This window comes from Acartia tonsa, chromosome 12 (genome assembly GCF_053477335.1).
Source record: "Acartia tonsa isolate MP-2025a chromosome 12, ASM5347733v1, whole genome shotgun sequence".
In the NCBI taxonomy this organism is placed as follows: domain Eukaryota; kingdom Metazoa; phylum Arthropoda; class Copepoda; order Calanoida; family Acartiidae; genus Acartia; species Acartia tonsa.
In genome coordinates this window covers 30,727,670-30,743,971 of record NC_137271.1, presented here as the reverse complement: position 1 = coordinate 30,743,971, position 16,302 = coordinate 30,727,670, and the positions used below count along the sequence as shown (strand labels likewise).

General features: G+C 41.0%; 1 protein-coding gene across 1 annotated transcript in view; it reads left to right on the top strand.

Moving 5' to 3' along the window:
• Positions 1–88: 88 nt before the first annotated feature.
• LOC145333850 (solute carrier family 22 member 4-like) overlaps positions 89–16,302 on the top strand; it is a 32,023-nt gene continuing 15,809 nt past the window's right edge. Inside the window, exons 1-11 of the mRNA XM_080179108.1 lie at positions 89–162; positions 842–882; positions 1,521–1,557; positions 2,252–2,311; positions 2,833–2,864; positions 10,408–10,443; positions 10,573–10,655; positions 13,306–13,423; positions 14,642–14,731; positions 15,067–15,152; positions 15,490–15,568. Of these exons, the coding sequence (XP_080035234.1) occupies positions 141–162; positions 842–882; positions 1,521–1,557; positions 2,252–2,311; positions 2,833–2,864; positions 10,408–10,443; positions 10,573–10,655; positions 13,306–13,423; positions 14,642–14,731; positions 15,067–15,152; positions 15,490–15,568 (684 nt within the window). The 5' untranslated portion in view covers positions 89–140. The remainder of the gene's footprint in view (positions 163–841; positions 883–1,520; positions 1,558–2,251; positions 2,312–2,832; positions 2,865–10,407; positions 10,444–10,572; positions 10,656–13,305; positions 13,424–14,641; positions 14,732–15,066; positions 15,153–15,489; positions 15,569–16,302) is intronic.

Below are 16,302 nucleotides of genomic sequence, written 5' to 3'. Positions count from 1 at the left end.
CCAGTATAATTTAGGCTCTTTGAGATAAACCTTGTGTCCAACGAACTAGCTAAAGTATTAAAGTAACATTGAAAAAAATACTTACTAAAATTAATTCAGTAGCCTTATAATCAGTTACATGATAATAAGTAAGTGAAAACATGGAAGAGAAAACTACTTCAGGTATGAAAAATAATGAAAAAAGTCTTTGTTCGGGATCTTAATAAACATACATTCACTGATCAATATATAGAGCCAATAGCTGCACTCCGACTGGTGTAGACATAAAAACATCTTTATGACCTAGCTATAAGAAACTTGGATCATGCAAAGTAAACGAAGAAGCGGGTTTCGTCGTATTTTCACAGTAGCCTTTGATATATTATTTTAGGTAAAGTAAGATTATGATTGCCCTACAGGATTAGAAAGTTGGCCCTGCAGGGTTAGAAACCCCCACAAGGGCTTGAAATAGTAGAAAAGCTCTTGTAAAATTACGATGAATCCCACTACTTCGTTTTCTTTCTATGATCCATAAACATTACTGTAAAGGAAACCATATCTAAACAGGGCTTAAAGAGATCCTTTGGAACAGGACGATACTTATTAGATATCTTTAACCTTTGATATTCACATTCTTTATGGATATTCAGAGATGGGATAGAATTAGTGTGTGTTTGTCTGTATCCAAATATCTTGCTAACTGCTGAACCGATATGTCTCTACTTTACAGTGAAGCTTCATATTGGTCTTGGAAAGTTTTTGTATTCATTTTAATGATCATTCAAACTACCCTAAAAAATATGACAATAAAAATACTATAAAAAAAACACGAAACCTCTATTCACATAAGTTTTCTTTTCAGGGTATAAACGGGTTATGAGCTACGACGACATTTTAGATGAGGTCAAACATCTTAATCAGCAAAGTTGCTCTATAAAGATTGTTTTTGGTTGTTTTGTTCAATTAAAAAAAAACAGAGTAGAGTTCGAAAGAAAGATAGAGAAAGAGAGAAAAAAAGGGATAGAGAAAGTGAGAAAAAAAGGGATAGAGAAAGAGAGAAAAAAAGGGATAGAGAAAGTGAGAAAAAAAGGGATAGAGAAAGAGAGAAAAAAAGGGATAGAGAAAGAGAGAAAAAAAAGATAGAGAAAGAGAGAAAAAAAGGGATAGAGAAAAAGAGATAGAGATATAGAAATATAGATAGATACCTATAGAAATAGATAGAAAGAGTGGTAGTTAGAAATATAAAAAGAAATAGAGAGAGAAAGATGGACATTGATAGAGAAAGATAGTTAGATAGAAATATACAGATATAGAGAGAGGAAGAAAGATAGAGATAGATAGGTAAAGAGAGATAGTTGGCATAAAGATTTCTAGATAGTTAGAGAGTAAAGGGATAGAAATAGGAAGAAAGATAGATAAAGAGAGACAGAGGGAGAAGCTATTTAAAGCGAGAGAGATAATTAGAGGGAATGGGATAAAGAAGAGAGAGAAAAAGAGAATTTTAATTTGAAACACATAGAATTATAACTCTTTTTACCTAGATTGGTGAATGGGGCAAGTTTCAAGCTATTTCAATAGGTATTATTAGACATATCAATAAGTAGCGCAGCAAAAACAGTGTAGCAACAATTTTTTACAAAATGGCCATTAAATTATCAAAGAAATTAAAAATTTCATATAAAAAATGTAGACTAATTGGTGCTTTAAGGTTAGGTTGAGCTATGATAAACTGATAATTTGTGATATTGTGATTGTGATATTGTTTTCCTATTAGTAACCCTATGGGGAGCCCTATACAGTTATACCTGTCGAGCATATATTGTGGTATCCTAATCTTTTTAAGCTACCTAGTTCTCAATATAACCTAATCTAACCTAACTTAAGTAATACAAAACAAAAATAGATATAATTTAAAATTAGCAAGGATGAAAACATAAATAAAAGCGAAACTTTGAATCAAAAAGAAGGACAAACGAACATAAACACTTGAAGAGCTTATACAGGATACTGTTTAAAGAAATAATTACAATTTTAGGACTTGATTATAGAGATGCTTTGCTTAAAACATTGTACTTTGTTGTCCTTGGAATCAGTATTCGAAAAATTTGATGATGATTTATACATTACATATGATTATGACGCAAAGTTTGAAAACAATAGGATAATTAACGAAAAGAGCTAACCTTTGGGGACGTACGGACAGACGGACGGACGGACGGACGGACCGACCATAATTATATAGATACACTCTTACCTGAAACTATTATTTAAGGAATACTATGGATTACAGCCTTGACCCCAGGAATACATATTCTAATGCATGTTCTAACAGGTAGTAATATAAAGTAGACTTGCTCCATTAGACGCAAAATGGCCGTAAGAAATTTAGGTTTGATTGTGCTTGAATATCTACAAATTTCCCAAGAATAGTAGGGTATCCATGCATATTTCCCTAGAGTAGTTGAATATCCACACTTTACCCCTATTGGATATACAAGAGTATTTGAATATTCAACTACTCTGGAGCTGAATTTCAATAATAAACCTAATCAATAAGAATCTTGGAACCTTGTCAAAATATTCAAATTCTCTTGCATATAAAAAATTACATCGTGTTTTCAAATTGTATAGGTCAAACCTTTTTTATTTGTGATGACAATAGAAGTTTGAGTATAGATGTATACTTTAGACACTTTCCTGTACCAAGTGTTAGACACCCTTTTTGTCTGTTAACAAATTGCTTTTTGTTCTTTTGTAGTGACTCGGCTGTTTTTATATTTTGGGACTGTAAGTTATAAATTATGCTTTATTTTATTTTATTGACATTTAACCATTCTTCTTTGTTTCCATTAGGTTTCCAACCTACCAATGGATTCAGATGTAAGGTAGAAACGATTAGTTGCATAGCTACTCCATACGTTAGTATGTTTTTGCCTGTATATAAAACGTAATCAATTGTATTTTTTTTATATAATATATATTGCTTTTTGGGAACAATAAAAACTTTTAGGGGGGTAGGCTTGAATTTTTCTCATAAGAGTATTTTTTGAGACGAGTTAGATTGTGGTATCCGCCGAGGATAAATGGCAGACACCGGAGTTCAATTAGATTACGGCAGTGTAACAGACGTGGACACCTTACTATAGAGAAGCTACGCTTCTCTAGCATTCACTAGATAATGATCAACATCTATTTCAGTTGTCACTTTATTGAAGGTTTAAAAGATACTGAAGTTATATACAACAAACAATAATTACATGGATAGGAATAAATAATCATAACATAAAAGCAGCATAATACATATACAATGGTCAGTTTGGGCAATAATGATCCCCCATCCCTGAAAAGGGTGGGGGAGAATTAAGAATACAGTTAGCCATAATAAACATGACAGATTCAATCATTAATTTTAAGCATAGGGAGGGGGTCACTAGACCCCTTCCCCAGGACTCGGGGGAGGGCCATTGACCCTCCACCGAACCCTAGATCAGGGGTGCCATAGGCATGGCTCACGGTTGCCGAATACCACAACTCTCCCCTCGGAAGGCTGGGAGATGATTTCCCTACCAGACTTCCGACAGTGGTTGAGGCCTTCGGTCCGCTCCTTAGGGCTAAGATATATATACAAACGATAATGATTCAATGGAATCCTAGTGGTGAGTGTCTTCTTAGGGTTGATGGGCTCCCAATGTGGGGTAGAAGGCAGAGGCTGGCTTAGGTTGGACACGTTGGTCAGCGCCGGCAGGTATCAGGTTTGCTGGTGGCACAGTTGTTGCTGGAACGGTCAGCAGTGGGGCCTGCTGGTTGTTGTTGGCAGCGGCTGGGGCGCTGGCGGCCAGGTTAATCGTCTGAGCAGCGGCCTGTCCTCCTGAGGGGCCGCGGGGTCGGCCAGAGGGCGGTCCTGGCCTACCTGGGCGGTCATGCCCGCTGTCAGTTGATTTCATAGACACCATTTCCTCGGCTGCTTCCCTGCCGATGGGAATGGCATCCCAGTCCACTGAAAAGTCCCGGGACTTGGCATGGTTGAGCCTGGCTCTAGCCAGCGCTTTCCTATACAAAGCTGGATGGTACAGGAACACTTGTGATATCGCATTCAGGGCTGCCCGGACTCCTCCTTGTGCTGCTGCCAGGGAAATGATGGTTAGGTCCCCCAGCAGTTTGAGGATCAACAACAGCAAACACAGTATGGCTGCGCCATCTCCCCACTCGTGGATGGCTTGTCTAAATCCAGCCCAGACATCCAGGGCTGCCTCTCCTTCCTCCGCCAGTCGGTCAATGTTGTAGGACACTATCCCATGGTCTCCTGTGGCCAAACAGCTGCCTTGCTGAACGCAGGAGCCATAGGATAGGCCGGTCAGCATGGCACTCTTGTATGCTGTGAACGCCAGCAGTTGTTGCCAGTCGTTCAACTCAGCCTGCGAATACAAGCCACCTGAACTGAAGTCATCTAAGGGTTCTGTCAACAATTGCTTAGGCGTATCCAGCGGGGGTGGCCTTTTCTTGGGAGCGGGGGTTAACTCTATCCAGCCTTCCTCCGCGTGCACAGTCAGGGGGTAGGTGGAGGAGCAGGGAATCTTGGTGGCGTGTTCACTATATACCCGTGTCACAGCGTCTACAAAACCTGTGGGCTCCACTGGCACTTTGTCCCAACACTCCTTGTGTTCGCGGACAACGTATTTATGACGTTGGCAGGTCAGCTGCAGCAGGATGTCTCCCCTCAGTACCGAGAACGTGCTCCCCTGGACACGCACCGGGTGGGCCGGTTCTAGTTGCTGGAGCTTCCAGCAGTTGGCCGCTACTTCTTCTGCTGCGGTGCTTTTCATGCGCGTTTCCAGGGTAAATCCAATATAACCTGCATGTATTTGTGCTTGAAGGGGAACGTCAACATCCCTGGCCGACACTCTGGGCAGCGCAGCCGCGGCTGGGTCAGCTGCCACGAACAACGCTGGATGGTTTGTGGCATGGGCCTCGAAGTCGCAGTTCACAATCGAGGTGGGGTTGGTCATGTTGATGAAAAACTGGGCCTGATGGTCAACCAGATACGCATCCATCACCAGGCTGGGCTGGAGGCTGCAGATCAGCCTCAAGGGGCAATCTCTTCCCAGGTGGTCCCACACGTAGGTTGCTTCCCCAGTGATGCAGGACAGCTCAGAATGGGGACACTCTAGGGTCAGGTGGTCAGACTGGGACTCCACCCGTCCATCCTCCACCACATAGGTCTCCTCCTTGACCAGCAGCCGTCGCTCCTGGAGCACTAATTCGTTGCGGTATAGCTGGCCCTCGAAGTGGACGTCCTCCCCTTCACAACCCACCCCCTCGGGGCTGTTGACGAGGGCGCCCACCATATCGATGGTGAAGAACAGTGGATGGTTCAGCTGGAACGTCAGTGGCTGGGTCTTGCCTGGCAACGTGTAGACTCGGTTCCTGGCCAGGTCTCGGCACGCTTCTGGGTCTATCTTGGTTGGCCTCATGAGGGTGGGGACCGAGGTCACCTTGAGGTGACCCCATACTCCACACCTGAATGTCCACTGGGACACGGTGAGCTGACAACTGTACCCGGTGGTTTCCCTCACCTTAACTTGCTGCAGGACGTGTACTTCATGGCCCAGGGGCACCTCCTGGTGTAGGGGCTCCGTGTTACACATCTTTTCTTTATTGTAGGATGTGACATGGGTGGGGTTGGCACAGTCCCATCCCACCAGGACGTAGCTGGTTGTAGGCCACACGGCTGCCAGCAGGAGGCCCCACAGGACCATCCACCAATGGGAGAGGCTTCCAGGCAACCATCTTCCTCGTACACGCGGCTGGGGATCTTCAGCTCTGGTCACGGCTGCTTCTTGGGACTGGACACGGCTGGGCTGCTCCTGGCTAGACACAAGTTTCCATTGAGCGTTATCTGTATGCGGCCGAGGCACCCCGATACCCTCCCCAATGACAGACTGGCAAGCGACTGGCACTTGCCTGGGTGTCGGCTCCCCTAGCCCCAAGTGCTCCCTTCCCTTGTCCAAAGCATGCCCAGTGGCATGGGGCTGAAGTGCATGTGGCACAGGCTCGCCCTTACTCACTTCCCTCCCCTGCCCTAGGAACTCGGGTGCATGTGGCACAGGCAAGTCCTTATTTTCCCAAATTTCAATCTCCCCAGCCTCTGGTGCAGGGGGCACAGGCAAGGCTGGGTTTTTACAATATCTTGGATACAACACATTTAACAAATTCAACTTATCCTGGTGTTGAGCAGCTGGGTTCTCCTGGCTGGCAGGGGGCTCTGGATGGCATGTAGCTGGGCTCTCCCTGCAGGCTGGGACCGCTGGCTCGTTCCAGGACTCAGGTCTCTCGGTGGCGGCGACGGTTGTCGCCCCAGACATCAGGTTGGAGGCTGGCTCGTTCCAGGATCCAGGTATCTCGGTGGCGGCGACGGTTGTCGCCCCAGGCACCAGGTGGGAGGCGCTGGATAGCACCCCCCCATCATCCCAGGTGGCGACGCCGGGTGGCGTCCCATACATCGATGCAGAGGCGCTGGCTAGCACCTCCTGCCTCTCTCGTTCAGCGGCTGCCAGGGCCTCCCCATACACCGTCTCAGGGACGCTGGGCAGCGCCCCTCCACTCTTGCTGGGTAGGCTCAGTCGGGCAGGTTCCATCATGTTGAGGCTAAAAGGCTGGGGCCTCAGTACCTCTGGCTCGGCTATGTTGTTGGATTGGATCAGCTCTGGCCCCAGATGGTTAAGACTGAAGCCTAGGCCAACCCGGTTGGGTTCAGCCGCGCCGCCCAGTACGTTGATCCTAGCTGGGACAGTCCCAAACTGCGGCATCCCATCGGCTCGGTCCGCAGCTCTGGGGGCGGCTGCTTGCTGTTGTGGTGCTGGGGGCGCGCTCCCTTCCATGTGGGCCACTCTGCTGGGCTTCCCTGGAGGGGCACCCTTATCGGCGGTGCGCCTGCGGCTGGCTACCTGGGCCCAGTCAGCTCTACATTCGGCCGCCGTGTGACCGTCATAGTGGCAACGCTCACACTTGGCAGAACGGTCACGGCGTGGCTGGGTGCGTCTCTCCTCTAGGCTAACTTCCACAGGCGTTGGGCAGTCTCGAGCTCGGTGGCCTCTCCCCTGGCAGCGGAAGCAGCGACCTGGGACCTTGTCATCTGGAGCGACCTTCCCCATCTGGTGGAGACCCGGAGCCAATCTCCATTGGCTCCGACTCGTCATATTGGGGCAACTGGATGCAAGCAGATCCAGTCAGCCCTTCGGTCGAGTCCACTAAGCACACACCTTCCTTCAGTTGCTTAGTAACCATGGTGACGGTAAACATGGCCTTACGAGTGTACTCAGGTACACTCGTAATTTCATGGGTCATCATGAGGCGTTTTACATTGGCGTTACGAATTCCACGATTTAATTCGTCCACCAACAACTCAAGATCCTCATGGTTGTAGGCGTCCCTATACAAGGCGCACTTAGTTGATATGTACGCTTGTATAGGTTCTGTCGAGTGTTGCTTGTAATCCCTAAACGCTTGTTTAAGCGTTTGGGATTCAAAAGCAGGGCGAAATAACAATTCACACTCGGCCTTGACCTGTTCGTAGGTCAAGGCTTGGCCTGCCTCGCCAAACAGATGGGACGCCATTTCCGCCGCTTGCCCTACCAGTGACAGTAAGAGGGCGTTGCGGCGGTTGAGGGAATCATGAGGTGGCACGCGGTAAGCCGCCCATGACATCTCGAGTCTGCGGATATGTGCTGACCAGGATTGCTTGGGCGGCCCTCTATACTCCGGCAGATTGCTCAGCATCAGCTTGCGGTACTCGGCTGGGGCCGGCTGAGGGTCATCCTGGAGCCATCCTGGGGCTTGGTCACCTCCTGGGGCTTGCTGCTGGTCCATTGGGTCAACGGTTCAACGGCGGGCACAAAGTTATACAGTACTAAAATGAATGGTTTGTCACTTGAGGCTTTCTAGCCTAACAGCCAACACTGTTTGTATCACTAGGTTGGTAGTTTAGTTGCAAAGATATAACTTAGCTGTACTTATCACTAGTTAGGTGCTGAGGTTGTAGGGTAGGCTGGTAGGGGTAGATAGATGTTGAGGGTCTGAACTGCTGTCAGGAACTGATTGTGTTTTCCTTTATCACACTAGAGATAGAAGGAGAGAAGCTTGTAATTCTTTATTTGCTAAAAATACCCCTGTTAAATGCTATGGAGTAGCTCCGCTCCGGTGTGTGTGTGTGTGTGTGTGTGCGTGTGTGTGCGTGAAATCTCCTGTCCTTGCAACGCGCGTCCGCACCGTCAAATCCGCGCACACGGGGAAAACGCGCTCTCACCCCTCAACTCGCTCTCTTATTGGTCCGCTTCGTCCGTTGGATTTATGATATTTTCCGCACTCTGTTGCGCTACCCGTGAATGGCGCTCTGTGTGTCCGATCGCTAGCCCCACACTACAGACGGACTTAGTCCAGTGTGGGTAGGAAGGGGGAAGCGCGTGAGGGGACGGGGGTAACTCCGTCCGTTTCCCCTGTGAGGGAGGGAGGTAACTGGGTGCTGGTGTAATAGTGCCTTTTCTTCTTAATCCTAGGCTTATCTATTATATCACCCTGATTGTATTTGCCTTCAATGGAGAGGGGCTCCTCCCTTTCCCTTGGAATAAGGGGTGTATTGTTGTTGTGCTGTGGGCTTGAGATGTTTTGATTGTATATCAGGGTCTTTATTATATTACATCTAGCTTCTATTTTTGTCCTTATCACAATTGCATAACAGATTTGTTTACCAACTCTGTTCTATTTTTAGCTGTTATCACAATACACAATAAATCCAAGCCTGTTCTATTCTTAGATTTATCACAACACAACAATTTGTTTGCCAAGCTTTGCTCATAAATCTATTGTTTAGCCATCACACCAGGGTGGTAATCCCTGCAATGTAACATAATATCTGTTTTTCTAGATGGGTGGCTGCGTTGTAGCCTCTCAGGATACTTGGAATTGACGTAGTTTTTCTCTGTTCTGGTGCACTACACTCGTATGTTAGCTCGCAGCTTGCAGCTATGTGGCATGTTTCAGCCTATCGGCGGCAGGGAATGTCCCGTCCTGCTAGCGCCGCTGATCCAAATCCGGCTGATGGCGGCAGGGAATGTCCCGTCCTGCTAGCGCCACTGGTTCGGATCCTGCTATTTCTTGCAGTAAAGTTGGCCTATTTCCAGCCGTTTACACTTATTTGGCTTGTTTCAGCCGGTCCGCAGGCCTGTTTCAGCCCTTTGAGCGCTCAATTCTCCGTTAGATATCAGCGCTGCTCGCGGTTATTCGTCAAATTTCGCTGTCTCGCTTCCACAACTGCCGGATGCAGAGTTAAACTTTGCTGTCCAGGGTGGGTAATTCAGGTTGCTTGCGTCAGTTTTGCCAGATTCACTGCTGGGAGTACCTTAGCCTCAGATGCGCGTCTGCTCTACACTTGTGGTTCGCCGTAATCTCACACAGCTGTCACCAAAGTTGTGGTATCCGCCGAGGATAAATGGCAGACACCGGAGTTCAATTAGATTACGGCAGTGTAACAGACGTGGACACCTTACTATAGAGAAGCTACGCTTCTCTAGCATTCACTAGATAATGATCAACATCTATTTCAGTTGTCACTTTATTGAAGGTTTAAAAGATACTGAAGTTATATACAACAAACAATAATTACATGGATAGGAATAAATAATCATAACATAAAAGCAGCATAATACATATACAATGGTCAGTTTGGGCAATAATGATCCCCCATCCCTGAAAAGGGTGGGGGAGAATTAAGAATACAGTTAGCCATAATAAACATGACAGATTCAATCATTAATTTTAAGCATAGGGAGGGGGTCACTAGACCCCTTCCCCAGGACTCGGGGGAGGGCCATTGACCCTCCACCGAACCCTAGATCAGGGATGCCATAGGCATGGCTCACGGTTGCCGAATACCACAAGATCCCCTAATCAAAAATAGAAACTAAATTAATGAAGATAAGTCAGTCAAGCAGTTATCATTATCTTTCGAAACAAACTGTTGTAGCTGCGCTCCTGTAAACTTAATTAACCTTGTTTCCTAGACAGACAAATAACAAATAAAGCTTTGATAATGTGGAACATTAGTTTACTTCTGATAATATTTGACATTTGTTTATTAGCACCATAAATGTAAGCCTTAGACTTAATAGACGTCGAAGGATGGATTAATCCTTTGAAAAGAAGTTCCTTCTTTATTACATTCGTTCACTCTTACCCCACCCCGGGCCCTCCCCCTCTCTAACATCTTAAAGAAAGGTACATATTTATGACCTACAGTTTTCAACTACAAAATTTCGGATTGTCCAAATCACAATCCAAATACGTTTAAATTACTTTAAAATTTAATGTCATAATCAAATTGAATATAAGAATTTGAGAAAACAAAAATGATATTTTGAGTTATTCAATTCTTAGGTAGAAAATTGTGATAATGGTGATTGGACATATCAGGTACATTAAACACCATCAACGTTGTTTCTATAAATTTTATTTTGAAATTATAAAAATAAAAGAGGGCTTTTTTTGCTCGATTTAGCCCTTTCAGGGAAAACGTCAGTTTTTATTTCTTTTTTATTACAGGACAACGCAGATTTGGCTGATTTTGAAGACAATTGTAGATACATTATTCCAATTATTAATCAAACTTATAACTTCTGTACAAGGTAAAAAAAGTTAACGTAGCTAATTTTGAGTTGTAATAATATATTTCTTTTTCTCTTTTTCTCATAAGTAACAAAGCTACTTTATAATTCACTATGTCTGTATGTCCGTCAGTCAATCCGTAACAATAAGGAGAAATGTAATTTTCTCGGCTAAAATGAAAGATATACAACTAAAAGATTCCAATTATATATGCGCATCTTATCTGTATATTGTTTTGTCCGTCTGTCCGTCGGTCATGTTTTAAATAGAACAGTTTTTTTCATGAGGTTTCGTGTTTTTCTTGTTTTTTTTGCATATACTCTCTTTTTGTTATGAGAACTAAATATCTACTCTATAACTCACGTTGTCTGAGCGTGTATTCCATGATTTCTTGTATTTCGCAACTTATGGTTGTTGTTATCCTTGTTTTATTTTATCTTATTGTATAACTTGGCTATATTTGCAAACAGGTTTGCCATTATTGGACTTTATTGTCCTTGTTCATTTAATAAAGTACTAGCGCCTACACCACTAGAGGTCTCTAGGGGCACTTGAAGGTTTAAAAAGAAAAAGTAAAATAACTTTTTTTTTGGGGGGGGGGGAGGGGAAGGGCATTTTTTTCTTGGAAGAGTGGTGGTTTCCTCCCCCAAACCATCCCGAGACCTATGAGAAGCAACACTGTTAAGGAGAACCATAAAGATTCAGTGGTTGGCGAGATCTTATGGTACAGACTGACAGAGAAACTTTTACTTTACTATAAGGATAATATTGGTGTGGCAATTCTTATTCTAATCTATTAAGAATCATTGATGTACAGTAGGATCTTATCTGACCAAAGTAATAAAAACTTTGCCAACCATTGTGTGTTCTTAATAAATAAGATGCAGTTGAGGAATAATTATTGCATCTTCACAAGGATAACAACATCCAAAGCACAAAGAAATCACGACTGGAATTTAAATATGGACAAATTAAGAGAAGAAATGCATATTTCGAAAAAAATCACGAAACCTTTCACGTATGATTTTATATGTTTTAATATACATATCCTATTATATAAAGTAGTAAGCTTTTTTTATATGTAGCGAAGGATGGGTTTACTTTACATTGAAGCTTCTGATAGGTCCAGGGAAAGTTGATGATTATTTTAGCGAAGGGTTAAACCACCCTGCCAAGAGGAATCGTGTCTAGAAAAATCGTTTAGTTAAAACCTAAAATTAAAAGTACCCCTAGATGCCTCTAGGAGCGTCGTTGCTAGTTATACGTATAACGAAACAAAAATAAACATTAACGGAATTGCATCAAAGAAAAGATTCCCATAATAAAAAGTTTACCTGACCAATAAGTACAGTACACTAAAGAATGTTTGGATGCCTAGCATCTCTACAAATAATAGTATCATTCTTAAATTACGTAAATTTATGTCGTAATGTCTTCAGCTGTTTGGGCCGAGATTTAAACCGATCACTTACCCAACTTCGAGTGAATACACTGTTTTGCACATCACAAAACAGAGTTACCAAATTATAATTTATAAAAATTCTCTTTATTTATCTAGTCCGGAGCCGGAGCCGTTTTTTAACGAAAATTACGGTTCCGGCTCCGGCTCCAGCAAAATATGGCGGCTCCCGGCTCTGGCTCCGCAACACTGCCGGGCACAAAGACTAAAACAGACACTTAAATATCCTCCCCAAATAAACAGCTTTTAACTGTTTGTCAATTTATTGTTCTTTATCTATCAATTAAGATTCCCCTTTCAATGGGTAGCAGTTTTCTTGTTTTCCATAGATCGCAATAACCATTGAGTGCATTTTTTTCTAAAAGTTTGTCAGGGAGGGTGGTAATTTAAATAATCCACACCCCTTTATTCCCCACAATAGTTGTAAGCTTTTAGATACAAAATTTAACATATGAGAATTGGGAGACGATAATTTTATCGTCCGTTATCCTATCCCTGTAACTCTGCATGTTTGTACAAAATCAATTCTCTTTGTATTAAACTTTTGCTTATGTTCCTAAAGTAAGATATTTGTTTTATATTATCTTCGTTTTTGCTTATTTTTACCCAGAAATGCATTCATACTAATTGCAATTCCTATGTTTTGTCTTTGTCTTTCAAAATTATTTATAAAAATCTGTTTGAAAGACTGTCCTTACTTAAATTCCTAACGAATATCTATATAAAAAAAGTAAGAGGATGACTATATGTTTGTCTGTCTGGCTGTATGAACAAGAGGATCTCGCTGACCACTGAACCGATATGCTTCACATTTATAGTATAGCTTCTCCTCTTGAAAAAATCAAAACCTCCAAACAAAATTTTATTTTACTTTTTCTTTTCATTAAATTCCTTTTAGTGCCCCTAGAGGTCTTCAGAGGCGTAGCCGCTATTTCTCTATATTACGTTTTTTTCAAAATCCTATAAAAACCTGACATATAGTCATTCAATTCAAAAGATAAATGTAACTAGCAGTAGATAATGATTTATTAACGTCTTGGTTGAGTTGTAGTCTTATCTCTTTGTGATAGCAAAGCTACTCTTTAATTCTTTGTCTTTCTCTGTCTGTCAGTTATGCTACAAAGATTGAAAAAAAAGTTGAGAAATTGTCCATGCATGATTTTTTGATACTTTGCTGCTTATGGATGTTGTCATTCTTCTAATGTATTTAGGAACCCCGAAGGTAAAACAGAGGTCTGCTCAACTAACTCAGAATATGCTTACAATAGTTTTGAATTTGATGAAACCTTTACCACAAAATTTGATCTGGTTTGTGACAATGAATTTAAGGTAAATAATTTTCAAGTGGCATTTCTGATCATTATCTATCTATCTATCTAGTTCTCTTTAGTTGGAAGTATATGAATGATAGTTCTACAACTGGTTATATCTCTAATTATCTATCTATCTATCTAGTTCTCCCTAGTTGGAAGTATCTATATGGTAGGCCTCATGATTGGTAGTTCTACAACTGGTTATATATCTAATTATCTATCTATCTATCTAGTTCTCCCTAGTTGGAAGTATCTATATGGTAGGCCTCATGATTGATAGTTCTACAACTGGTTATATATCTAATTATCTATCTATCTATCTAGTTCTCCCTAGTTGGAAGTATCTATATGGTAGGCCTCATGATTGGTAGTTCTACAACTGGTTATATATCTAATTATCTATCTATCTATCTAGTTCTCCCTAGTTGGAAGTATCTATATGGTAGGCCTCATGATTGATAGCTCTACAACTGGCTATATATCTAATTATCTATCTATCTATCTAGTTCTCCCTAGTTGGAAGTATGTATATGGTAGCCCTTATGAATGGTAGTTCTACAACTGGCTATAAATCTAATTATCTATCTATCTATCTAGTTTTCCCTAGTTGGAAGTATCTATATGGTAGGCCTTATGATTAGTAGTTCTACAACTGGTTATATTTCTAATTATCTATCTATCTATCTAGTTCTTCCTAGTTGGAAGTATCTATATGGTAGGCCTTATGATTGTTAGTTCTACAACTGGTTATATCTCTAATTATCTATCTATCTATCTAGTTCTCCCTAGTTGGAAGTATCTATATGGTAGGCCTTATAATTGGTATTTTTACAACTGGTTATATCTCTAATTATCTATCTATCTATCTAGTTCTCCCTAGTTGGAAGTATCTATATGGTAGGCCTTATGATTGGTATTTTTACAACTGGTTATATCTCTAATTTTCTATCTATCTATCTAGTTCTCCCTAGTTGGAAGTATCTATATGGTAGCCCTTATGATTGGTAGTTCTACAACTGGTTATATTTCTAATTATCTATCTATCTATCTAGTTCTCCCTAGTTGGAAGTATCTATATGGTAGGCCTTATGATTGTTAGTTCTACAACTGGTTATATATCTAATTATCTATCTATCTATCTAGTTCTCCCTAGTTAGAAGTATCTATATGGTAGGCCTCATGATTGGTAGTTCTACAACTGGTTATATTTCTAATTATCTATCTATCTATCTAGTTCTCCCTAGTTGGAAGTATCTATATGGTTGGCCTCATGATTGGTAGTTCTACAACTGGTTATATTTCTGATCATTATGGAAGAAGATTGGTGAGAATTTCAAAAGTTGAAGAAAAAATTTGTATTTCTAATCAAAATGCTCTTACTCATGAACCAAAGTGTCCCCTTGGTTCATTTAGATTTTATACTGAGCAAAATTTGGCAAAATATTTCAGAAATAATTGAGTATAGATGTATAATTCAGACAACTACCTTGTAGAGACTTGACTGTGTTAATATTTATTTCCGACGCTAATGGCTGATTTCAAAGACTTCTTGGTCAAAATATTGTTTAGCACATGCCTCATCTTTTGCTTTAATGTTCAAATTGTCACCACCACCCCTCCACCATTAGACAAAGTTCTTTGCACGCCTATATATTTCAGGCTTTACTATTTTGTATAACAGTTTCAACAGTGAGTTCATTTGTTGGGGCGTTTATGCCGGAATATTGGTCCTATTTGACTTTAAGGTAGGTGGATTTAAATTAGGTTTTGAGTATAATATATAATATTAATATTTGGCTTTCTTGCATGCTATTTCAGTTGTTACCATTTTGAGTTTTCAATCAAAAGGATGATTCTTTCATTAATAGATATAAAATCAAAATGTTAAATATTAAATTCTGCAAAGATTCTAAAGTTACTATTCTTTTTAGATAAAATTCTATGTGATTGGGCTTAAAACTTGCTACAAGATAATTTAATAAACAAAACAAAAAATACTTTTATTGATGTGATCAGCTTTAAAACGAAGTTCAATGAGAATTAATAGTCAGAGAACAATTTTATTATTGAAAATATTTTCAGGTTTCTAACTGCTTGTGGAGCTGTTGGTCTTTTTAATGAATCCTTTACACTTACTGTTGAATTAGTAGGTTCAAAACAGGTTAATTCTATCCTTTTGTATGTATAAAGTAGTAGGTTTTTTTGTCTGAAGTTTAAGATTTCAAATCAATAACTACTGAACTGATTAAGTACTCTTTGTAAGGAAAGCTTCAATATGAGTCCTGGTGGTTTTAGGAAAATTTATTTTTAGATTTAAGCCTTGGAATGGTCATCCCTTCTTTCTTATCCCTTATAATGCAGAGCCTTTTTATGCTAGGGGAGCAGCCGCTTACTCACCTTGATTTTTTTCAAAATACAAAATAATTGAGGGGGAATCTTCCTTTAACCAAATCAGTAATATTTGACATAATATAATTTGACATAAATTCATTTCACATAAAACATTTGACATAAAATCACTTCACATAAAGGTACATTTGACATAAAAACATTTGCCATAAAGGTACACTTGACATAAAAACGTTTCACATAAAGGTACATATGACATAAAGGTACATTTGACATAAAGGTACGTATGACATAAAGATACACTTGACATAAAGATACATTTGACATAAAGGTACACTTGGGATAAAATGTTTCACATAAAGATACTTTTCAAAGTGTACCCGAGGTTGTCATTTTTTTTCCCCGAGCATGGCAACCGGTGAACAGAATCTCAGTTCTGCACCACAAGCCTCGCACGACTGAAGTTCCCATGTCTATACAGTCATATTTATATGAAAATATTTTTAGAAGATTTTTAAATTTTTTTTTGAAGATTTTCCCCAAGGT